Source organism: Marmota marmota, unplaced genomic scaffold, assembly GCF_001458135.2.
Source record: "Marmota marmota marmota unplaced genomic scaffold, marMar, whole genome shotgun sequence".
NCBI classification, from domain to species: Eukaryota; Metazoa; Chordata; class Mammalia; order Rodentia; family Sciuridae; genus Marmota; species Marmota marmota.
This window is the reverse complement of record NW_026000020.1, coordinates 272719-300007: the sequence shown is the minus strand read 5'-3', so window position 1 is coordinate 300007 and position 27289 is coordinate 272719. Positions and strand designations below refer to the sequence as shown.

Here is a 27289-nt window from a genome sequence, read left to right as displayed (position 1 = left end):
AAAGGAAGTACAGCAGAATAAAATAGACATTATTATTGCTGTGGGTATATATGTGACTGCATGACCAATGTGATTCTGCAACCTGTATACTCAGAAAAATGAGAAATTAGACCCCATCTGATTCAAATGTATGATATGTTGAGATCATTGTACTGTCATGTGTAACTAATTTAAACAAATTAAAAAAAGAAGTACCTGGAACAAGAAACGTTTGTTGTTTTAATGAACTAATGAAACACAAACAATATGTGAATGACCCCTAAAGGCCAGAATGGAGTTGGATGTCTCAAGAATCCCATGTGTCATAAAGTGTTTTTGTGTGATAAGTGACTCCTACTCTAAATCAAACTATTATTTTTACTTTGTATAATAAATTTTTACTTTCATTTTCTAAAAAAATAAAACAAAACAAAAAACCAGTTAAAGATTATCACTGTTAGGTACTTAACTAGGAGTGTATCACTTAATCCTTGTGACAACTCTTAAAATAGGTACTATTAACCTAATTTTATAGATTAGTTAACAGTCTTGGGGAGGTCCATAACTCTTATACAGCATATGATTAAATCTGTCTTAGTCCCAATCCCACAATCCTTCAAAATAACACCAGATATTTAAGAAACGTGATAGTTTAAAGAAAGTAAAAAGAATTTAGTCATCCTTGATTAGTCAATGTTTCGGATGTATGTATGGGTACTATAAAGGAGGGTGTACATGAATACCAGCTTGAAGAGATCTCCCTGAAGACTTAGACTCTAAAACATTCCAAGGGAGGTTGTAGAGTATGCTCACATTTGTTTAAAACAGGACAGAAAGGCAATCTTTCTTAGACAAATTAAATAGAGCTCCACAAATTAAACAGAGCTCACAACTGCATAGCTTTATTCAGATGAAAGCAGGGAGGAAGGAAAAAATGCTTAGAAATATATTTTCATTATCTTTTAACAGTTTTAACAATGCTTATTTCTTCTTGTGCTTTTTAAAAATTTCACTTTGTTTGAAGTATTTTTGGAAAACACAAGGGAAAATACACCACAATGATCCCCACTTATCCAGACAGAATATATTTCAAGATCCCCACTGGATAACTGAAACTGCAGATAGTACCAAACCCTATATTCACTATTTTTTCCCACACATAAAATATGTATGATAGATTTATTTATAAATTAGGCACATAGAGAAATTAACAATAACTAATAATAAGATAAGAAAACTTTAACAATATATTGCTAATAAAAATAACATGAATGAGGACAGTCTCTCTTAAAATACATGATGCTATGCCCATCCTTCCTTTTATAATGTAAGTTGACACAATGCCTGTGATGAGATTTCATCAATCAGAATGGTACACAATGAATTAGAACTTAGAAATTATTTATTTCTAGAATTTGCTAGTTAATATTTTCAATATTTTAGTTAATATTGACCATGGGTGACTAAAACTTCAAAAAGCAAAACTTCAGATAAGGGAGACTACTGTAGCAGTGACATGAATCACAAGTTATTTTCACATGTAAAACAGCCTTGACATTCCTTTAGGAGCTTACATTCATTGCAGCATTGATTTTTGCAATAGTATCATCATCTGTTGGGAACTGGTATATCTGGACACCATTGCAGACCAATTCACTCATGAGCTTGATCTTAAATTTCTGTAATTCAGATTTAGAAATTGTATCTGCTTTGGCAATCACTGGAATAATGTTCACCTATTAGGTAGAAAGAAATACAAAATCATATAATTGAGGATTCATTTTTAATCTTGTAATTATTTGTTCACACAAAACCATTCAGTCTCTGTAAATAAAATTCCTTACCCCAGACCAGATTGATAAACTATGTTCCAGCTTATATAAATAGACTTATTGGAACATCACCATGCTCATTCACGGGCTACTTTCTTATTACAACAGCTGAGACTAGTAGATGCCACAGAAACCATGTGGCCTGGAAGCCTAATTTATTTTCTGGCCCTCTACAGAAAAAATAAGTAGACCTCTGACTCAAATAATCATTGGCTTTCACTTGACACATACACACACACATTTTCTCTCTGTCTCTCTCAAAAACACACATATCCCTTACATAGTTATCCCTATAGATACTGGCCTCATAGTAACTGCTTTTAAAACGCAGACCCAATGAGCTGGGGGTATAGCTCAGTGGTAAAGCACTTACCTAGTATGTGTAGTATATGCAAGGCCCCAACACCATAGACACACACTAACAACAATAACAATAATAGTAATACAAAGAAAGCAGAGCTCTTGTTGAGGTTAACCTTTCAGGCCAGGCATGGTGGCACATGTGTGTAATTATAGCAGCTCGGGAGGCTGAGACAAGAGGAACAAGAGTTGAAAGCCAGCCTCAGAAATCATGAGGCGCTAAGCAGCTCAGAGAGATCCTGTCTCTACAGAAAATGCAAAATAGGCCTAGAGATGTGGCTGCAGTGGCTCAGTGTCCCCGAGTTCAATCCCGGCTTAGACATCGCGTTGTCTTCTCTCTCCCTTGAAGTGTCTTACAATTCCATCACACAGAAAATATGTAAAATACAATAAAGAGTAAACTGAAAATGCCTGCTTACTTCACTAACAACTTTTATTTCTTAATAATCTAAGCATTAAGTAATTAGTGACTGGTCCCTCAGCAAAATGAAAAAACAAGTGACATTTCTCTTTCTGCCTCCCATTTTAGCCCTGATTTTTTCCCTATCAGTGTCCCAGTCATCAAAGACTTCTACCTACATGGCACAGAAAGGAAACTGCACCAATACCAGCTACAAGTCTTCATGACACAAAGAAATAACTTCATTACCATTATTCAAAGTTCTATCACTGCCAGGGAGAAAGAGATGTGGGATCCTGAAGATCAACTAACACATAAATAAATCCAGTCCTTTGACAGTGAGATGGCAATGTTAATTTCAAAATAATAAAAGTAAAAATAAAATCACTGAGCTACAGCCCCAGCCCACATTCTTAAACTTTTATCTTCTCCAATTTCACAATGATTCAGTATATATACTTGGATATTTCAGTATTCTATACTTACATATTCAATAAATTATGCCAGGTCAATAACTTCTGATTACTTCCACAATAAAAGGCAGAAGTGAACTGAATGCTAAACATTAACATTTACATGCCTATCAAAGGGAGAGAAAAAAATACATACTGCCAAAGATGGACACTTTTCATCCTCTACAAAAGATAAAAGTAACTTTCTTAAAAAGTAGTCAAGTGTTTGGCTTATAGGAACAATAGAAAATTATGTTAAGAAAGGCTGGAGGGGGCTGGGGATGTGGCTCAAGTGGTAGCGCGCTTGCCTGACATGCGTGCGGCCCAGGTTCGATCCTCAGCACCACATACAAACAAAGATGTTGTGTCCGCCAAAAACTAAAAAATAAATATTAAAAAATTCTCTCTCTCTCTCACTCTCTCTTTAAAAAAAAAGAAAGGCTGGAGGTCTGAGGAACTAAGATCATTGCTCATTTTTATCTAGTACTCTTGTGTAAATTAGGCTCTAGGCCTGCCAGGTGTCTTGTGGGTAATAGTTGCTACTATAAAAATATTGCACATCCATATATGTTAAATACCAAATGACATAATTGAAGCATGCCTCAAGTTTTCTCTTTAAACATGTACAAAAATTTAGTTATAACATTCCTGTCTGGTTTATACAATAGAAAACTAAAGGCAGGATTTTAATAAAGAAGACCCAAGTTTAGCATTTTTCTCCCATCAACTGAATAAAGCAGAAAAGAGCAGCAACAATCTTCGACAGGGTAATGACAATCTTCAATGAATGCATGATGCAGATTTTCTTTTATAATACCATAAAATGTTTCATTTTGTTTGAATGAAATACAGTATTATTTAAAAGATAACACTCGGACAAGGATGTAGCTTAGCGGCAGAGTGCTTGCCTAAAATTCTTGAGGCCCTGAGTTCGATCCCTAGCACTGCAAATAACAAAACAAGATTGTGATGCTTTCCAAAGTCTTTGGCAGTACATGATATGCATCTAGAGCTAGTTTTCTAAGAGTTTGCAGACTGGACTGCTGAACAAGTAAGTGATCATTATCTTTCCTGTTTATTCCTGAAAATCAACTAAGGGATCATATTAATATAGATTACTCCCTGCTAACTCTTCTCTAAGACTTGAAGGCTAAAGGTGGACATCAGGTTAGTAAGGACCTCTAATACCAAAATATGAATATTCTGAACAAGTTTGTGCCTGCTAATTAAAAGTATTTTCAAGTAACAGAATAATAAGCAACATAGGTGTTTCCTATGTGCCAGGCACTGTGATAAATGTTTAAAGTTATCTCGAGTAATTTTTTTTGTTTGCATTCTAATTTCAAGACTGTTCTTTGCAGCATGTATACAAAACAACTGACCAGAAAGTACAGAGTGGGCTGGGGATGTGGCTCAAGCAGTAGCGCGCTCGCCTGGCATGCGTGCGGCCTGGGTTCGATCCTCAGCACCACATACAAACAAAGGTGTTGTGTCTGCCGAAAACTAAGAAAAATAAAATTCTCTCTTTCTCTCTATCTCTCTCTCTCTCTCTTTCTAAAAAAAAAAAAAGAAAGAAAGTACAGAGTATTCCCATATACCTCCTTCCCTCACACAGTTTTCCTATTAATAATATCTTCCATTTTTTGATACATTTATTTTTGGGTTTTTGTTTTATTTTGTTTTCTTGAATTTTTTATTTGTTCTTTTTAGTTATACATGACAGTAGAATGTATTTTGACATATAATACATACATGGAGTGTAACTTCCCATTCTTGTGGTTGTATATGATATGGAGTTATACTGGTCGTACATCCATACATGAACACAGGAAATTTATAATTTATTCTACTGTCTTTCCTATTCCCATTCTCCCTTCCTTCCCTCTTCATTCCCCTTTGTCTAATCTAGTGAAATTCTATTCTTCCCTCCTCTCCCACCTTATTGTGTGTTAGCATCTGCATATCATTAAAAAAAATATTCAGCTTTTGGTTTTTTGGGATTGGATTATTTCACTTAGCATATTCTCCAGTTCCATCCATTTACCAATAAATGCCACAATTTCACCCTTCTTTATGGCTTAGTAATATTCCATTGTGTATATATACCACATTTTCTTTATCCATTCATCTGCTGAAGGATATCAGGTAATCTTTATAACAAGCATGAGCATGTACTCCTATTTTACAAATGTAAAAGCTAAAGCCTAGTTAGTTTGCCCCAAGAGGCAATAGCTGGTATGTAGTTGGACTGAAGTTGAACCAGTGAGTGGCCTATTTTATATTACTTTATATTTTATATATATTTAACTTCTTGTTTTATTTTGTTTTGTTTTGTATTGCAAGGGACTGAACCAAGGGCCTTGTATGCTAAGCTATAGTCCTATCTTTTTTATGAGATGGGTCTCACTCTGCTGAGGAGGTCAGCCTCAAAATCTTGGTGTGGAGGGATCGTCCTGCCTAAGCTTCTGAAGCAGTTGGGACTACAGGTGTGCACTACCATACCCGACTCCTACTATCTATTTTATACTAGTGTATTAAGCCTGTAGACCTCAGCTAACTCTGAAACAGCATTCTTATACAAATAACAGAAGCAGGTGCTTGTTTTTTATAAGGTAGTTTATAGTTTATCATAAAAAGTAAAGAACATCTTTAAATCATCAAAGCTGGAGATTATATAATATATATTTATACACTGTACTAAAAAAACTTTATGAAATATAGTCTATATTCTGACCACTGAGAAATGTGAACCAACATATTTGCATGCCTATACATTTTGTATTTCATGTGCACAATATAACAGGGACTTTGTAATACATTATCTCATTTAATTCTCACAAAGTAATGATAGCTGTCTTACTAAGATTGTCTATTTGTTAAACCCTCTATTTACATGGATTAATTTAGTTAATTTTCATACCTGGGCCTTAAGGTAGGGCTTCTTGCTGGTTTGTACATAAGTACGAAAACTAAGACTCAGAAGGCTAAAAGCACTTGCCCAAGATCAAATAAGTAATAGGCGACAGATCCAACATTTGAAACCAGATTCCATAGGCACCAAATTACACTACTGTCTTTGGGCAGGAAGACGGGGGTGTGTAGACTGAACCCAGGGGTGCTTAACCACTGTGCTACACCCCCAGCCCTTTTTTGTATTTTATTTAGAAACAAGGTTTCGCAGAGTTGCAAAGTGCCTCCCTAATCTACTGAGGCTGGCTTTGAACTTGTGATCTCCTGCCTCAGCCTCCCAAGTTGCTAAAATTACAGGCGTGTGCCACTGCACTAGTCTTTATTCACACTTTATACTACTGTCACGTTTCTTCTCTCCAGCTTATGTTGCATGCTCTTATTTTTTTTTTTAACCTTTTATTTTTGTTTTATTTATTTATTTTTTATGTGGTGCTAAGGATCAAATCCAGGGCCTTACATGTGCTAGATGAGCGCTCTACCGCTAAACCACAACCTCAATCCCATGCTCTTGGTTTTATGTTCCTTTCACAAATATGAATTCCCACATAAGGCTCCACTATGAAGATAACTGGTTAAATGATTAAGTCTATCACATCTCTTCACATGATAAGTCTATTAACCTTCACCAAGTTTTTGCTAAAGCCTAGGGACTATGCCAAAAGTAAATCAACCTACGCACAAAGGTTTCACTGGTAGTCTTCCTGCTTTCCACATCAATTACTGTATTACTATACAGAGGAAAGCAGAACAACCAGAATGCCCTTATATTTTTAAACCATACTTTATAAAATTAGTATCCAGGATTCTGAAAGCTGCCTTTCTCACTACTTGGGATTGAATTTTCTTTTGGTATAAGACAGTAAGTAGTTTTAACTTATAAAGCAATATATTTAAGCAATATATTTAGCTTTAAATAAAAGTTAAACTTGAGTCGATTTACAGTCTTTTTAAAGCTCCCTAAATTTATATTGGCTCATATCAACTTACCTTGGTATGGCTCAAATTAAAACATATTTCACTAAATATGTGATAAAACATTGTACTTCAATCTTTGTCAATGAAGTTCTTCCTCTTACTTAATAGTGTTGTAACCTAAAACTAGTGTTACATAATTTCTATATTAAAAATAATGACACTGAACTTTTATTTTAATGTTTTGTATTTGCATCTCATCTTCCAAACTGAATTCCTCCAGAAAATAAGCTGACAGAAATGTATTAGATGTTTTAAAGATGCACAGATAAAAGTCACAATACATACACTATCTATCCATAAATATATTTAAGCAGTCCACACACATTTAATGTCTAATTTATTGATTACTTTCCTAACCCACCTTGCTGTCCAGATTCTTCATGGTTAAGAGGTCAAGTGTCTTCAGAGAGTGGCCTGTTGGAGCGATGAAGTAGAGGCACACATGGATGCGAGAATCATGGTAGTTGAAGAGAGAGCGCTTGATCTTCAGTTCTTCTTGGAGATAGGCTTCAAACTGAGCATTTATGTAGTCAACTATTGGTAAGTAGCTGAAAATATAATTATTTAAATATTTAATACAACATATCTATGCTACCTTGATAAGACACTTGTAAAACTCTCAAGTTTGAGGACTGTATTTTTACCAATTAATAAAGAGTTTATATGCTAACCTAAACACATAACTTACTGAAAAAAAAAAAAAAACAATGTGTATAACATATACACAAAGGTAATATTCACAAACCATCAGAACAAACTGTGCTTGATACAGTAATGAATTACAATGATTCATTTCCATATCCATTCACATGTTGTGTCCCATTATAATAAAGGTTCCCATACTTCTCAGACTGCTCAAGAAAGCTAAGAATCTAGTTTGTAACCATGACATGTTATTTAACTAACTGAAAAAAGGCTCGGGGTTATCAACTAAAAATATATTTCAATCAAAGTCCAGGACTTTCTCTAAATCAGATTTGTAAAGGCATGAACATAGTAAAGAGGAAAAGCAAACATCAGCTGAAAGTATCTAGGAATACTGATTGGCATGGTTTTATTTTTCGCTAATTATGAACAAAGAAATGGCCAATCATGTTCTCTGCTCCAAGTTCTTACTCAGATAACTCCCCCTTAGAATGTTGTCTTCCCTCTGGTTGTCTCAGTCTATTCATCCTTTAGAATGCAAATCAAATCACAAGGCACATGCAGGCCAGTATGCTAACAGCAATTCAAGAGTAGTTTGTGAACATCCTACTTCATTATGATATGTTAAATCACTGCCTATTCAACTTACCTTTCTACCCTTAACTATCCTCCTTAAACAAATCCAAGTGAAAATAAATAGCAAATAATTCCTACCTCAAATTCCCTGGTCACCTTTGCAATCATCTTTGTAGACCAAAAAGAGCAGTACCTTGTTCAGCTAAAGAACTTGATAAATGTGGATAGAACTGAATTCTTCTATAAAGTTGCCTGACAATTCTAGTTCTTGAGGATCATCACCTCTTTTAAACCCACAGAATACCTTTTCTCCCTGTCCAGACGGTAAACAATGTGAAGACAAAGATCATATAATTCTGTTTGCTATAAGAACTAGAATAATAAAGAATTTACTTCATTATCAGAGTGATTATTATGAACATCAGTAAGTAATTCTAGGAAACTGGTTTAAACGTAACCTAACAGGATTCCCTTCCCAAAATACTAGTAAAATTTGTTTCAATTACATATTTGATATAAAAATTCCAAAGAAGCTTTCATTCATGACTTAAAACATGACCTATTGTGTGACCTACATGTGAATGTTCCTCTATCAAATGCCTTGCTTATGATTTTTGAAAATGAAATCCGTAAATTATTTTTTGCTAAATAAACAGAATATAAGAAATAGAAATAGTGAAATAGGAAAAAAAAGGATAAAATTGAGAACAAGAAAGTCAAAACTTGGTGTTTGAAGAGACCAAATAAACTGGCAATGCTCTGTTGAGACTCATCAAACAGAAAAAGAAAACAAGACGCTGGGGTTGTGGCTCAGTAGTATTGCCTTGCATGCATAAGGCACTGAGTTTGATCTTCAGCACCACATAAAAATACATAAAATAAAGATATTGTGTCCATCTATAACTAAAAAAAATTTAAAAAAAGAAAATGAAAACTAGTACAAATAACCAATATCTGAAAAGTAAAATAGGTATCATTACAGATGATATAGACAATACAAAGATAGTAGGAGTGTATTACCAATATTTTTAGGCTAATAATTTGAAAATTTACACAAAACAGATTCCTGGAAAAGTATAACACCAAAACATTTTCAAAAAATAAAAAAGATCAACTCTAGAATAGTCCTATAAACACTAAGTGAAGTTAAGTAACTCCAAATTAGCTTTCTTGGTTGGTTTTAGCAAACATCTCAGGGAAAACTAACTCTAATCCAAAAAAATAGAAAAAGAATTAAAATTCTTCAATCTCATTTCAGAAAGCTAACAATATCTATTTATTTATTTATTTATGCTGGACTATACTAGGGAGGATTTGTGTATTTTGTGGAATAGTAAGGCGTGATATAGCTCAGTGGTAGAACACTTTCCTAGTATGTGTAAGGCTCTGGGTTGAATTCCTAGCATAGCAAATAAATAAATAAATGAACAATTACAGAAACACTAAAAGAAAAATACCGAACAGAACACAATATGAAAAAGTGATCCCAAAGTGGTATCCAAGATTATAAGTTTAATTTAAAAAGGGCTGGGTACATAGCTCAGAGATAAAGAGCCCCTGAGTTCAATTCCCCAACATCGAAAAACAAACACCAACATTGTCTATTCACATTTTTAAAAAATGTACTACTAAAATAAACTTTCTTATTCTATCTAAAACAAAACTCAAAGTCAACAAACCAAAACTAGAACCAAAACCAAGAGAAAAAGAGAAAACAAAAAAACCCCTAACACATGTAAAAAATACAGCTTTACCTCTAGGATGAGGATAGGGTGAAGATGCCCTCAATCACTCCTTACTGTTCAACAAAATACACAAATCCTCCCTAGTACAGTCCAGAATTTAAAAAAATAAATAAATAAAAGAAAAGAAAAATAAACTGTCTCTACTCATTATGGGAATAACTGGGACTGAATTTACCTTTCCACCTAAAACCTAAAAACTAAGACAACATATATGAGAAAAGGGATTTTGGATGTTGGACAACAGGCAGTATAAAACTATGATCATTGAAAAAGCAATAAATGAGGGGAACACTAAGAATTTTTCAGCTTCCAGCATGGAAACAGGTTTACTGGGCAGAATACTGAAAGACAGCAAGTAGCCTGATATATTCACCAAGATGCAAAGACTAAGAAGTTTAGGGAGACCACGATGACTGAAATCTGTGGAGCAGAACACTAGACAGAGAAGAGCTGCAGACAAAAAGCTCTGTAGATCTGAAGAGCATACTCCTAAAGTCTGTGGCTAAGGACTGATAGGCAAATGCCAAGCCCAAAGCCATTTCCTATATTAAAGAAATGATGGTGGTTACAAAACTACAAGTTTTGTCAAAACTAATTTTGAATTCTATATTTGATAGCAATGAAATCTATTCTATTTAAATTATGCATCAATAAATCTTTGTTAAAATAAAAGAAACTTAAAAACTGAAAAATATCTGGGAAAATACCTAATTCACAGCAGTAGTTTTTCTGGGGAGAGAAATGGGACAGGGCCTGAGGAGATGACCAAAGCGGGTTCCAACTGATATGTAGTGAAAACGTATCTACATATTATCTTGGTAATTGCCAAAAAACAATCTAACAAATAAATTAATGAAGAAAGGCAAATTAAAACTCAAGGATAAATTTACATAGAAAGCTAAATGTATTGTGAATTTATTTCATCCTACAAAGAAATTTAGTTAGCAGTTTAAGTTGAATTAAAAATACTTTCATTAGTTCTAAGTTGCTATCCATCTTACAAATATTAATAACATTTAAAACAAGGTATCAAAGGCTTTTATACCTGCCACTAATCCACATAAATAATTTCTTCATATTTAAAACACAATGCAGTGTCGAAAAGGCTATATGCAAATATATATCAGGTCAATTTGTACAAAATATTTTCCCTCTAAAAAATTGCCTATAATAAGGAAAATATATACATTTCAAAAAGTAATTAATTTCACCCAATCTATTTACCCCTTTCTTTCGCAGCTTAAAGTTGATATAGAATCTATCATTAATCTTCATAATACTATAGGAAAATATATACTAAAGTAAAATATAAATTAAAATTTCACTATTAAAACTTTCCTACAATGCTTACTAATATAACTATTTTAGTTGGCATATTGCAAAAATAACTCATGAACCATGTATTTGCCCATTGTATATATTTGGCCTTGTATATATTTTATTTTCAACAATAATCATCCTTGGTCTGAAAACTAATACCAATCACTGAATATACACCAAATATCAGAAAATAATTAAAACTATTTTTGCTGAAATACACATTTTAGTAATTTGATTCAAATTACTCTAAAGAAAATAGACAAGTTGGCAGAAAAATGTCAATTTGTTAATAAGAATAAAACATTGCTTAATTGCTAAAAAATAATAATAATAATAATAATAATAATAATAATGTATGGGAGGAAAGGTATGGATTGCCATAGAGGAAAATCAAACCAAAGCTCACAAGGCAAAAGGCAAATGTCTTGATCCTGAAATAAGAAAACTTGTTTTAATACATAAAGAAAACACATACCTCTCTTCTTTATTTATTTGGTCACCAAATCCCACTGTATTCACAATGGTCAGTTTCAACCGAACATTACTTTCCTGGAGTTCATATGTCTGAGCTTTAAGTCTAACATTTGGGCAAAAATGTGAGGCTTCATGTTCTTCAAAATTAGTATTAAACAATGTGTTAATCAGTGTGGATTTTCCAATGCCAGTTTCCCCTGAAAGAAAGAAAGGTACATCTTCATAGGCACATAGAATGGGTGAGAAGAAACAGCTGCGAATTCCCAGAGTAGTTTCAAGGATTGCAAATATTTTAAAGATAGGGTTGTCCATGAAAGAAATACATAATGCTGGTTCTAAGTCATCAGCAGAGAAATTAATGTGTACACTAAGTTACTCAGAATTCCGAAAAGAGCACTAAAATGTTTATGGAACAACAAAAGGTTTAAAGCTAAGAAAAACAAAACTGAAATAATTTAAATAAGTAAGAAAATCCCTGGGCTCATGATCTCAAACTGATAACATGAGCTTCATACTGCTTATACTAACAACGGAATGAGCACAAGGAACATGAGGAAGAATTCAGAGGAAGAGTTAGTGGCACTCACCAACACAAAGAATATTAAAACAGAAGCCTTGCTGAATGGATCTATTGACTAGCTGATCAGGCAAACTCTCAAAACCAACATGGCCACACATAGTCAAGGATCGGATATTTTCTCTTTTCTGAAGAAAACAAAAACAACAGCCACAGTTAAAATGACCTTGACTGAACAGGAAAAAGGCACACTTGAAAGGATGAATTTATCAAAGGAAGTAAAGATTTTACAATTATTACTATTCACCTAAGACAATGATCAAGTACATTGTGAGGAAAAAAAAAAATCAGTGTCCAGATCCTCAAAACATAAATTTCTTATTCCCTTCAATACAAAAGTCCAGCACAAATTTTAACAGTAAAACATTTCATTTCTAAAAACATTCAAATAAAATATGTCATATTCACTCACAAAATGGAGAATTTAAAGTCATTGAATGTTTACGATAAATTTTTAATGACTTGGAAAAATCCTTCATTAAGACATGAAGTGAAAAAAAAGTACAATACAAAATTACAGTTTCAGCTCCAGTAGTGACAGTATAACTCACGTCAAACTTACCTCCCTGCTGATAACAATTATAAGCAACTCTTTCAAGTCACAGGGACACAGACTCTGGAAAGAATGAAAACTCTAGAGGGAAGGGAATCTACTCTGTGAGATACACATTCACATAGCAAATCCTTCAGGACACCCCCAACCACTTGTACTCTCCCTTGAGGGTACAAAGATGGAGCTCAGGAAGAACTGAAATAGTCTTACTGGGTTAAGAAGTCATTTGAAAATTGGGGCAGGAACACTGGCTAGAAATTGAGGGGGGGTGGGGGAATTCTGGAATGGAAGAAGCCCAAAATATGCAAACACATTCCCCTCAAATACATGGTTGACTGCCAAACTGCACAAGGACAAAAGGAATACTGAGACTCTGTCATGCAGCACTAGGAGCTGAGCATTTTTAAAGAGTACCATCCTGGAGAGAAAGGAGGTTCTTAAATTTTAAGTCTGTAAGTTAAAGAGGCCTCAGAAACACCTCAATCTTAGATAGTCCACATTTTAGGATTAAGGACTATTTCCCAAGAATTAGAAAAGTTCCCTAGTATGAAGGCATGACTGAAATAGACTAGCCCTAACCAAGCCGATAACCAAGTCTCAAAGTGATCAATGTGATAAGACAGCAATTTATCAGCCTGTTAGAACAAAGCTGGAAGAAGAATCTAGCACCTCCATGATACATACTATATAATAAAAAAGAAAAATTATATTATATATACCATGGTATTATTTGAAGGTAAAATGTCATAAATTAAAGCTTAGATCAACATTTTTAAAAAGAAAAAACAGAGTGGAGATAAAATGGAACCAATCATAAAAATACTCATTAATCCAAAAAAGGCGTAAGATATCATTGGATGCACATAAAATAACTAAAATTTAAAAGACTGATGATGTCAAGTGTTGAAGATAGAAGAACAAATGGAATGCTGAGAATGTGCTGGTGCAAATACAAAATGGTACAGTGAATTTGGAAAAATGTTAGATAAAAACAAAAATCCAACCTGGAGGTTAAAACATACATCCAAACAAGGACACACATTCATAGCAGTTTTATTCCTAATAGTCAAATAGTAGAAACAACTCAAATGTATAGATATACAAATTGAAGCATATACTGATGCATGCCAGGACATGTATGACTCTTTTAAACTAAGTATCCAAACAGTAATTTATTTACTGTGATTTGTGTGAAAATAAACTTTTTTTTATGTATGTATATATTCTTACATCTATATGAATATGGAAGGAAATATCTCAAAAGGTAGTGACAGACTAACCACTAGGGAGGAGACACAGGTCAGGTGAGAAAGGATTGCTTTTTACCATGTGCAGTGGGCAGAATAATGAAATAGCCTCTGGTATGCACACATCTTCTCTCAGTTATTTAATAAAACTAATCTAGGTTCAGTTGAGAAAACTTGCATATGTGATGTAGGTGCCAACTCAGGTAGCTCTAGAAAAAGGGCAATCATAGGTATGCCCTGACCTAACTAAGCAAGCCCTTAACAGGGTCTGGGCATTCCTGGCTAAAAAGATCTGGGGTTGGCGGAGGGTGGGGGGGGATGGATGTGGCTAAAAAAATCTGAAACACAAAGAAGATAAGACCTGCCAGAAGTTCTGCCTGGTTGGCTTTTAGAATAGTAGAGGCCATGTGGCAAGGAAAAGAAAATGGTCTCTGGGAACAAATGGAAGGCCAGTCAGCAAGGAACTGCGTTCAGCCAGTAACTTGAAAGAGCTTGAAGGGGAGCTCTGCATAAAAACCCAGCCATCTGAAACCATCTTGAAAACAAGAAGGGACTCTAGCTATGGGAGCCCAGAACTAAAGGAAATTATTTCATCTCATTGAATTACCATGCTTTACTTGCAATTTTCTGTTTTTAACAGCATAGCTCTTTCATCAAGTTAAATTTACCCTTCTTTTTAAATATAACTTCTAACATGCATTACCAAACCATTCCTACTGTACAGGCACACTCAGAAGGACCTTGGAAACATCAGGTCTAATCTTGCAGCAGAAAAGCATCTGGCGAGGCCACCCAGTTGGTCTCCACATTCTGTCATCCAAAGTTGTCTGCCCCTACCATGCTCTGCAATGTGCCCACCCAAAGCAGTGCTAGTCTTTATTTCTTCCCCTCCCAGAATTGTGCTGGAATCTAACCATGCTAGTCTTTTTATGGAATGTTGTTGTTGAAGCACCTGGAGTTTTAATCTGCTTAAAACCAGAAACAAAAGAACTAAAAAATAAATAACAAGTGAAAAAATAAATAGAAAACAATTTAATAGGAACATTATGCATACTTACATAAGAGTCTACAAATTCTATAAGTAGTTATTTTTAAATTATAAAAGTATTTAGGGACAATATGTAATATATTAAAAAAAGACTCACTCTCTCTTCAGCTTCACATAATGGGGAGGGCATAGAAGCTGTTCTGAATGCCATGTGAGAATGAAAGAACTGGAAAGAAAAAAAAAAGACTTTAAAAATAAAACAAATACATTACAGTATAAACATTTACCTAAATAATATATTTACACTAGGAATGGGATCTAATATTGCCGTCATCACTGAGTTTTGACTTGCAAGTCTATACTATGGACTCATGTTTAAATTTTTTTGGCTTACTAAATAAGCAAAAAATAAATAATATTCACCATATACAAGAATACATACTCAAAAATTATAAGAAACCAGTGAACTCCCACTTACAGAGAGAAGGGCAAAGACTGCTGCTTTTATTTAAAAGACTCTGCAGGATTAAAACAGAAAGTAAGTTATTTCACTTAAAAAATACTCCATGAGGGGCTAGAGCTGTAGTTCAGTGGTAGAGAGCTTGCCTAGCATGGATGAAGCACTGGGTTCCATCCTTAGCACCACATAAAAAGTAAATAAACAAAATAAAGTTATAAAAATATATATATTTAATAAAATACTCTACAAGCCAAGGTGGTACTCAAAACTAGTTATGGTCCACTGCGGCATGCCAGGGAAATAGAAATGTTAAGAATGATCCAAGGGCTGGGAAAGTATGGATTTTAAAACTTAGACAAGTCCCTTAGTCACCCAATTAAAATAAAAATAACTTTTGGGTATAGACCGAGGAGGAAAGGGATAGCTGGGTCAAATGGTAGTTACATTCCCAGTTTTCCAAGGAATCTCCATACTGCTTTCCATATTGGCTGCACCAATTTGCAGTCCCACCAGCAATGTATGATTGTACTTTTTTCCCCACATCCTCGCCAACATTTATTGTTGTTTGTTCATAATACCTGTCATTCTGACTGGAATGAGATGATATCTTAGAGTAGTTCTGGTTTGCATTTCTCTAAAATGATTAACATTTTATCATATATTTGTTGATTGATTGTATATCCTCGTCTGAGAATTGTTTGTTCAGGTCCTTGGCCCATTTATTGATTGGGTTATTTGGTTTTCTTTTTGGTGTTTTACTTTTTGAGTTCTTTATATACCTTAGAGATTAGTACTCTATCTAATGTGTGAGGGGTAAAAATTTGCTCCCAAGATGTAGGCTCTCTATTCACCTCACAGATTGTTTCTTTTGTTGAGAAGAAACTTTATAGTTTGAATCCACCATCCCATTTATTGATTCTTGGATTTAATTCTTGCGCTGTAGGAAGTCTTAGTAATGATGAAGATTAGGGCCTACTTTTCCTTCTATTTAGACAGTCTCTGGTTTAATTCTTAGGTCCTTGATCCACTTTGAGTTGAGTTTTGTGAATTGCTTATAGCAGCACAATTCACAATAGCAAAACTGTGGAACCAACCTAGATGTACTTCAGTAGATGAATGGATAAAAAAATGTGGCATATAACAATGAAATATTACTCAGCAATAAAAGAGAATAAAATCATAGCATTTGCAAGTAAATGGATGGCCCTAGAGAAGATAATACTAAGTGAAATTAGCCAATACCAAAAAAACAAATGCCAAATGTTTTTCTCTGATATAAGGTGACTGACTCATAGAGGGGTAGGGAGAGGGAGCATGGGAGAAAGAGAGGAAGGGAGGGGGCAGGGAGTTAGCAAGGATGGTAGAATGTGATGAACATCATTATCCAAAGTACATGTATGAAGACATGAGTTGGTGTGAACATACTTTATATACAATCAGAGATATGAAAAATTGTGCTCTATATGTGTAATAAGAATTATAATGCATTCTGCTGTCATTTATTTAAAAAATAAATTAAAATAAAATAAAAACAACTATTATTTACAGAACTCCTATGCCCATCATTGTGTTAGCTCATAAAGTACAATTTCTTTTCTTTTGTGTGTGTGTGTGTACTAGGGATTAAATCCAGGGCATCGCACATGCTAGGCAAGTGCTCTACCAATGAACCACATTACCAGGCCCTCCCCACCCTACCACCCCTTTGGTACCAGGGATTGAACCCAGGGGCGCTTAAACACTCTGCCACATCCCTGGTCCCTTAAATTGCTTAGGGCCTTTATATTGCTGAGGCTGGCTTTGAACTTGTGATCCTCCTGCCTCAGCCTCGGGAGCCATTGGGATTACAGGTGTACACCACGTGCCCAGCTTTCCAATCCTTTTTATTTTGAAACAGGGTCTCACTAAATTCCCAGGCTGGCCTCAAACCTGCAATCACCCTGCCTCAGCCTCCCAGTAGCTTGGATTACAGGCATGTGCCATTGTCCCTGACTTAATACAATTTCTTATTTCATCTTTATAACACCCTGAGCTATACTTACTACCATTTTTCACAGCTTAGAAGAGAAGATTAGGAATCAGAAAGGCTGAATAATCATACAATCCAGTAGCTGTATACACAGGTCTGATCCAACTGCAAAGTTGGTGCTCCTTCTAAATGGCCCAAGTTGCAAACCAAATACCAAATGTCACTTTTTGCAACAATAGAAAATGATGGATGAAAAAAAAAAGAAAATGATGGATGAGAAGTAGTATGATATAGATATGAGGAGTCCCTTAAAACTCATGTGTGAGGCAATGCTTTCAGAGGTGAAATGATTACATTATGACAGCTCTTGCCCAATTCGTGGACTAACACACTGATATGAATTAACTGGGTGGTAACTGCAGGCAGGTAGGGTGTGGCTGGAGGAAGTAGGTCACTGGATATACCTTTGGAGGTTATATTTTGTCCCTGGTGAGTGGTATACTCTGCTTCCTCATTGCCACGTCCTGAGTTGCCTTCCTCCAGCAACCCTTCTGCCATAACATTACCATAGGCCCAGAGCTACAGAGTTGGCTAACCATGAACTGAATCTCTGAAACTGTGGGCCAAAATAAACTTTTTCTCCTCTAAATTGTTCTTGTCAGATATTTTGGTCACAATGACAAAAAGCTAACTAAAACACAAGGTATAAGTGAAGCTCTGTTCATTTCAAGGCACTTGCTAACCTAGTGCAGCATAAAATACAATGAAATGCAACATTTTAAAAAGTAATACTAAGCTGGGCCTAGTAGTGCACACCTGTAATCCCAAAGACTCAGGAGGCTGAGACAGGAGGATTGCAAGTTTGAGGGCAACCTCAGCAAGTTGGTGAGACCCTCTTCTCAAAAAAAAAAAGGCTGAAGATGTAACTCAGTGGCAAAGCACTGCTAGGTTAAAACCCCAGTACCAAAATAAATAAACAAATGAATGAATGAATGAATAAATAAATAAATAATAAAATGAAAAGGAATATTAAAAGGCCAAGGATATAGCTCAGTGGTAGAGCACTTGCTTAATATGTGCTACAAGACCCTGAGTTCAAGCCCCAGAACTGGAGAAAAAGAATGTACCTGTATATCTAATACCTACCTATCTATCTATCTATCTATATATATATATATATATACACACACACACATATATACACATATATTTAACTGTATATGAATGAATGTAGTAAAATAAACTATATAAACAGTATCAATAAGAACAGTGCAAAATGAATTCCCTTCTCATCCCTGATTCCCTAGAACTCAAGATCTTTTGCTGGGATACTGCCAGCCTTTTATGTATCCTTCCAAAGAGACTATACAAATATAAGCACACATGCTGGTACAGGGCTCTTTCCTATATATAATGGTAGCATCTGATACTCTGCACTAGGGTTTTTTGTTTACTCTCCAATTCTATGGTATAGTGTCCTATTCTCCACACTACTATATAGTACACATGGACACTCTCTCTTTACTGTGACTTAACAATACAAAAATGAGCGTTTTTCAAATCTTTATTAACTAGATGAATGTATTCTTCCAATATGAAATGATTCTTACAGGATGAAAATTGCTCCTATATAGAAGTACACAACAAAAATTTTGTTACGAACATACAGATACTCTTGTGTCTTCATGAGTTGAAAAATAACACTAGAAGGGAGGGAGAATTTCATATTTGGAGGAAGTAAACTATGAATATAAGAATTTAGTGGGAGAAAGGGGTTCATTTTCATTAGTCATAAGCTGCAAAGTATGAATGAGGTTGGAAGGGACAAATGAGGGGAAACTGGAAGTGTCCACTTAAGAGTCCATTTGGTGCCAAAGAGAATACCTAGTTAGGGGCCCCGTTATCTAACGATAACTGAGTTAGACAGAACATTCAATGCTTGTGGTCACTTCTTGATACAACTTACCAACTGCTCATACCTTAATGTGTGAATGTGTTTACTGTAAGTGTTGTGCCACACATCTGATTTACCTGTCAACCATACAACTTTAAAAACACGAATGGTAAGAAACTGGCATTGCTTTTTGTTAAATATATATTTATATATATGTATTTAAATATTTTTTAGTTGTAGAGGGACACAATAGCTTTATTTAGTTTTTATGTGGTACTAAGTTGAGAACTGAACCCAGTGTCTCACACATGGAAGGTGAGAGCACTTTACCACTGAGCCACAACCCCAGCCCCCCCACACACACTGCTTTTAATCTGATAGCATAGGATTCAATTCTGTAAAATGTAGTTTAGTAGGCAATTGGGTTGGTAAATATAATAATTTGCTTAGAAAAGAATGATAGGTTTTATACTCATTCATTCATTAAACTTTAACAAAATCTAGGCTAAATATCTATTATTATGTAGATAAGGATTCTGTCCCTAGAAGTTCATTGTTTTATCCAAGGAAATGCCATAAGTCATTTGCAGAATGTTTCCCAGTAAGGGAAGGAAAGTTGTTATCAAGATGGTATCAATTTGGTTGGAAAGAACCAAACATTTCCCCACAGCTAGCTGGCAGGAAAAGGCCAGTCTCCCAAGGGCCCTGGGACAAAACATGTGCCTCTGTTTGTATGGCTCTCCCTGTTCCAAACTGAGATTTTAAAGAATGTAGGAGAATCTGATCCTTCTCCAATTAGCCCAATGTTCTGGTACTTCTTGCTATGATTCATTAAATACTACAACTTTTTATAAAAGTATTTGTTAGACTTTGGTAGGAGTTAAATTACTGATATCTGGGTTTCTAAAAATATGTATTTGTGTGCACTACACTTATACACACATAAATACACACACACATATGAAATATAAACTACAAAAAAGGCAAATTGGGGGCTGGGGTTGTAGCTCAGTGATAGAGCACTTGCCTAGCATATGTGAAGCACGGGGTTCGATCCTCAGCACCTCAAATAAATAGATAGATAGATAGATAAATGTCATATATATATATATATATATATATATATATATATATTTTTTTTTTTTTTTTTTTTTTTTTTTTAAAGTCAAGGGTAGGTTGTGATTTTGTTAGTGCCTTACTTTTGTACTTTGGAAAGAGATTGTCACTGACTGTTACAAATAGGAAGAAGATCACTGGATCATTGACATTATGAGACTCATAAGGTCAAGGGTCATGTCTTATTCCTTCAGAAACTCCAAGGAGCTAGTGCTGTGATTTATTCAAAATAAGTAGAATGGTGAATGGCCTAGCAGATTGGAATTCCATTTGCAGGATTTTTTTTTTTTGTAGGATTTCTTAGGAATATATCAAGCTCTTTGTATGCCAACTGAGGCATTCACTCAATTATCATTCTCTTTGTTATTTTACCTTAAATGATGTCCTGCTAACTTCTAAAAACTGCTTCTAAAGTAAAACTTGTTTTGGAAATTTGAGTTGTCAAGTAGTACCAGTGGAAAATATTAAAAACAATTATTCATATTACTTTTATTTTTTTTAATATTTATTTTTTAGTTGTAGTTGGACACAATACCTTTGTTTTATTTATTTTTATGTGGCGCTGAGGACTGAACCCCAGGGCCTCACATGTGCTAGGTGAGCGCTATACCACTGAGCTACAACCCCAGCTCCTCCTATTACTTTTATATGACTTATTCATGCTTCCTGGTCAGAACATTTACACACTAAGATTTTATGTAGGTTTTGGCAGACGTTCAAAACTACAGAAAATGGGGCCGGGATTGTGGCTCAGTGGTAAAGCACTTGCCTGGCATGTGTGAGGCACTGGGTTCAATTGTCAGTACCACATATAAGTAGATAAAATAATAAAAAGGTCCATCAACAACTAAAAAATATTTTTTAAAAATACAGTAAATAAGCTGGGTACAGTGGCACACAACTGTAATCCCAACAGCTTGGGAGGCTGAGACAGGAGGATCTCAAGTTCAAAGCCAGCCTCAGCAAAAGTGAGGCACTAAGAAATTCAGTGAGACCTGCCTCTAAATAAAATGCAAAATAGGGCTAGGGATGTGGCTCAGTGATTGAGTGACCACTGTAAATAAATCAACAAAAGCAAATACCTGATATGAACTTAGATAAATTAAACCTAGGTGTTATTAGTCAAAGTTTAATGATGAATGAATATAAAACCTATCTTATTTTTGTTTGTGTTTTCCCTGTTTAAAAAAAAAAAAAAACATGTTTTATTGGTACATTATAATTGTACATAATAGTGGCATTCTAAACCTTTTTTTTTTAAGCAACTTTTACTTAACAACCCAACTACATTTCACAAAATCTAATCAAACTATCATTAGGTTAAAAACTGAAAGCCACTTTCTTACAGTAATTTTTAAGAACTTAATTTACTAAAATTTTTAATTGACCAGTGAATACAATATAGCTTCAGGGACTCAGGTGTGTGGCATATTGCTTACAACAGACATACACATTCAAGTGTGAACAGATGGTAAATTATGTCAAGAAGTGACACTGAGCATAGAATGTTCTACTGCTTTACTCAGTTTATATAATGCAAAGGTGTGAGCAAGTACCCTAGCCAGATATTTTCTGTGGCACTAAGTGGAGGCTTTGTGGAGTCCAGAATAATTTCCTCACTCAGCCACTCATGAATTATACTAATCAATTCCTCTAACATCATTCATATCTTCATAGCCTAAGACCAGTGAACCCCTTTCTTCTACCAAATTCATTGTTTAATTTCTCCAAATATGAAATTCTGTCTCCCTGCTGGTGCTCAGGAAGAATGCCACACTCATGTGACTACACTGCTGCTTAACCTTCCAGGGTCTGAGCCTGTGCTCCCCACAAGCAGGCCACTCTCCTCATTAGACAGCTCTTGCCCTCAGTAATTTCCTTTCACTGTGTCAAATTCTGCCTCAAGGTAGATCACAGATATTTGAATACACTTTGCTGCCCCTTGATCCTCTGATGGTGCAACAAGCTAATAACGTTGGGGGAAAATCAAGTTTCTTTGACATGCACAGTACTAGAAAGTATTTTCCAGAACTTTAAAAAATTTAGGTGTAATACGTGAAAACATAAAAGAACTTGGACAAAATCTAGATGCATTTTGGTTACCTCATAGTGTGAAAAGATATTCTGAACTTCACAGAGAACCAAGGGGCGGTCCTGCGCTGAGTAGGAAGCAAAGTTAAAGATCTTCTAAGGTTCCCACCTTAGTGCTCTAACACTGAGCTACACTCCAGCCCCTCCCAGTGAATGAATGAAACTACAGCATGGAGAGTAATGCCTTTTCTATCTTAACAACTTACAAAGAAAATGCCTGTAAGTTTTGCATTTTGAGGTATAAAATAAATCTCTGCAATCTCAGCATATGACTTTTCCCCTCCCCTATGAAAACTAGAACAACTCAAGATTGTATGACGTCGCGTTGCATGCGACTAAAACACTCAGGGGTCACTCCAGGGGAACTGGGCTGCGAGAAATAACCACACAAGAGACAGAAATACCTTTTTCTTTGGGGGTGCTGTGACAGCTCCTCTGACCTTAAGGGTCCTCAGAAAGAGAGAGTGAGAGCGTGCTGACCCCTTTTATTAAGGAGAAGCCATTCAAATGAGATAAGGGGTCAGGTTTCAAGGGACTGAGTCTAGCTTCATGATGTCTGCTGTCAGCAGGCTGACTGACATCTAGGAAGGCCACACCCAAGGGCACAGTAAGAGAAGGGGACACCCAAAGGGCGTTTCCATGGAACATTCTGTCCCAAACAGGGCAAGGGGTTATATCACAAAGGAACAGGTGAACATAGCTTGATCCTTGGGGATGTAGAAAGGCACGCTCATGCATGAAGACACATTTGGCTGCATTTTTACTACCCTTAAGATCGCATGCCCACGCATGAAGACACATTTGGCTGCATTTTACATTACTTAAAAAAGAAGCCAGATCATGGGGCGGGAGGGGATGACCAACAGTGCCTCAAACCAATCAGGAGAGGAAAAACACTGGTCCCACAGTATGACTCACTTTTAACAAGAAATCATAAGAATGTGATATGGTGAAGAATGAAGAATAAGTCATGGAAAATGCATGTACAGACAGGACGGATCAAGGAAAAAGACACAACAAAAGTATATCTCCTTGTGTGTGATAACCTTGAAACTAAATCTGAAGGCTTATTTAAATGAAAAGTAGATGGCTTGAATTTGGGGAGAAGGTAAGGTGATAGAAAAAAATCAAATTTGAGAAGTAGTAGGCATAGCGGCATATTCAAAATAAAAACATTAAGAAAGGGTGAGGATGTAGCTCAGTAAAAACGCCCGAGTTCAATCTCCAGTACCAAAAAAAAACGGTTGTCAGAGTCATTCTTCTGTTTTTCCCTTATCCTGTCCCTTCTCCCTCAATCCCCTTTAACTACTCCACTGATCTTTCTTGTATTTTGACTGACCTTCCCCTCCTCTTCTTCTTCCTCTTACCCCTCCCTCCTCTCCCCACCCTTGCCATTATGGGCTACATTCCAAATATCAGAGAAAATATCCAATCTTTGACATTATGGGTCTAGCTTATTTCACTTAGCTATAATAGTCTCCAGTTCCATCCATTTACTGACAAATGCCATTATTCCATTCTTCTTTATGGCTGAGTAATACTCTACTGTGCATATATATCACATTTTCTTTTTCCATTCATCTGTTGAAGGACACCTAGGATGGTTAGATAGCCTGGCTATATAAACCATGCTGCTATAAACATTTATGTGGCTGTATCCCTACAGTATGCTAAATTTGGATAAATACTAAAATATATAAATACTTCCAGATTGATATATAAAAATATAAATACTTCCAGATAAATACTAAGGAGTGGGATAGCTGGGTCATATGGTGGTTCTATTCCTAGTTTTCTGAGGAATCTCCATATAGCTTTCCAGAGTAGTTGCATTAATATACAATCCCACCAACAATGTATGGGTACACCCCCCCACATCCTCTCCAACACTTAATATTATTTGATTCTTGACAACTGCCATTTTGACTGGAATGAGATGAAATCTGAATGTACTTTGGAACTGAATTTCCAAACTGCAAGAGATGTTGAACATTTTTTCATATATTTTTTGGCTATTCGTCCTTCTAAACAGAAATATCTGTTTAGTTCTTCTTTGGCCCATTTATTAATTGGATTTTTTTTGAGGGGGGTGTTAAGTTTTTTCAATTCTTAATACATTCTAGATATTAATGTCCTATCTGAGGAAAGCTCTTCTCCCATTCTGTAGGCACTTTCTTCATGCTCTTGTTTCCTTTCCTATGGAGAAGCTTTTTAATTTGATGTCATCCCATTTATTATTTTTTGTGCTTTAGGAGACTTGTTAAGGCAAGTTAATCCATGTGCCAATATTTTGGGAGCGTTAGGCCTACATTTTCTTCTAGAAGTTGCAGAATTTCTGGTCTAATGCTTATGTCTTTAATGCACTTTGAGTTGACTTTTGTTCAGGGTGAGAAAGGGGTCAAGTTTCACTCTTCTACATAGGGATAGGATACCTAATTTTCCCAGCACCATCTGTTAAAAAGGCTATTTTTTCTCCAATGTATATTTTTGGCACCTTTGTATAGTATCAGTTAACTATTTACATGGGTTTGTCTGTGTCTTCTGTTCCATTGGTTTTCTTGCCTTTTGGGGGGCCAGTACCATTCTGTACGTTATTCTAGATCGGTAGTATAATTTGAGGTCAAGTATTGTGATAGCTCCAGATTTGTTCTTTTTGCTCTGTATTGCTTTGGCTATCCCAATCTTTTATTTTTCAAAATTAATTTTAGAACTACTTTTTCTAGTTCTGTGAAGAATGTCATTGGTATTTTCATGGGAATTGCATTGAATCTGTACAGTGTTTTGGTTTTATTTCCTTGTTGTGTCTGGTTTTGGTATCGAGGTAATACTGATTATATAATATGATTTTGTCAGTTTCCTCCTTTTCTATTTCACGGTGTAATTTGAGAACTAAATTTTGGCAGAAATTGGCTGAGAATCCCTCTGATGAGATTCTCTTTGTTGGAAGGATTTTGATAGTTACTTCAATTTTATTACCTGAGATTGATCTATTTAATATTTAAACTGCTTTGATTTCATTACTTGACACTGATTATGTAAGTTTTCTATATCTTCATGGTCATACATCTCTAGGAATCTGTCAATATCCTAATGACTTCCTAGCTCACTGGGAGTATAAATTTTCAAAATAGTTTCTAATGATCTCTGGATTTCAGTAGTGTCTGTGGTGATATTTCCCTTTTCATTTCTAATTTTGTTAATTTCAGTCTTCCTTCCTTTTGAGTAGTTGAGCCAGGGTTTATCAATCTTGCTTTACTCTTTCAAAAAACCCAACACTCTGTTTTATTAATCCTTTGCTTTTTAAAAAATTCTTAATTTCATTGATTTTGGCTCTGATTTTAATTATTTCCTGTTTTTACTGATTTTTGTGTTGGTTTGTTCTTTTGCTAAGGCCTTAAGGTGTACAGTTAGATTATTTATTTGTTATCTTTCTACTTCTTAACATATAAATTCATTACTATAAACTTTCTCTTAGAACTGCCTTCATACTCTCCCAGAGATTTTGATACATTGTATCACTATTTTCATTTGTTAATAAATTTTTTTCTTTCTTCTCTGATTTCCTCTGCTATCCATTTGTCATTCAAAAATGTATTTAATCTCTGGGTGTTGGAGTGTGTGCTGTATTCTATCTGTGACTGATTTCTAATTTCATTCCATTATGGTCTGATAGGATGCAAGGAATTATTTCTAATTTTTATATTTATTAAGATTTGCTTTATGGCCTAAAATTTTTTAGAAAATGTTGCATGCACTTCTGAGAAGAAAGTTAATTCACTCATTAATGGATCAAATAGTCTATAGATGTCTGTTTGGTCCATTTGATTAATAGTATCTTTTAGTTCTTAGGAATCTTAATTTATATCTGGATGACCTATCTAGTGGTGAGAAAGGTACCAGTATTATTGTATTGTGGTCTATTTGATTCTTTATTGAGAAGAGTTTGTTTTATGTACACAGATGCACCACAGTTTCAGGCATAAATATTTACAATCATTTTATCTTGTTGTTGGATAATTACCTTTCCCAGTATGAAGTGACCTTCTTTGTCTCTTCTGATTAATTTTGCATTGAGGCCCACTGTCTGATTTGAGAATAGCTATCCCTGTGTTTATGGGTAACATTTGCATAGTATATCTTTTCCTATCCTTTCACCTTCAGTCTGTGGATGTCTCTGTGAGTTTCTTGCAAACAACACACTGTTGAGTCTTAGTTTTGAATCCCATCTGCCTATCTACTATGTCTTTTGATTGAAGAGTTTAGATCCTTTACATTCAGTATTGTTACAGAAAGGTAATTTTTATTTTCTGCCATTTGATTTAATTTAGACTTGATTCTCTTTTAATTGAATGTTAATTCTAGTGTAATTCTTCCCTATGGTGCTTTTTTTTGTTGTTTTTGAATTTTTTTTTTCATTGCTTCATATTCTTAAATTTGGTCTCTTGATGTTAACCCAGATTTGTTGAAAATCCTGGTCATGGTCTCTTAACATCTTTTCTTTATGGTTAATTTTATATGCAATATTATACACTTTGTCTTCAAGGCCTGCAAATCTTCAAAGTGTTCTAATCTATTCGTGCTACTTTCCACTGAATTTTTAATTTGGTTTATTGAGTCTTTCATTTCCAGGATTTCTGTTTGGTTCTTTTTTTCAGAATCTTTCCTC

The 27289-nt window shown here is 35.0% G+C and overlaps 1 protein-coding gene across 4 annotated transcripts in view; it reads right to left on the bottom strand.

Moving 5' to 3' along the window:
• The window catches only part of Septin10 (septin 10), a 64997-nt gene that overhangs the window by 25243 nt on the left and 12465 nt on the right, over positions 1-27289 (bottom strand). For 2 of the 4 annotated variants that reach the window (XM_015499658.2, XM_048810237.1), the window contains exons 2-6: positions 15251-15319; positions 12316-12433; positions 11730-11925; positions 7330-7516; positions 1554-1715 (exon numbers count right to left, since the gene is read on the bottom strand). In XM_015499658.2, the coding sequence (XP_015355144.1) occupies positions 1554-1715; positions 7330-7516; positions 11730-11925; positions 12316-12433; positions 15251-15319 (732 nt within the window). Of the gene's footprint in view, positions 1-1553; positions 1716-7329; positions 7517-11729; positions 11926-12315; positions 12434-12867; positions 12887-15250; positions 15320-27289 lie in introns of those variants that run through there. The other 2 variants (XM_048810235.1, XM_048810236.1) reach the window with 2 other exon arrangements.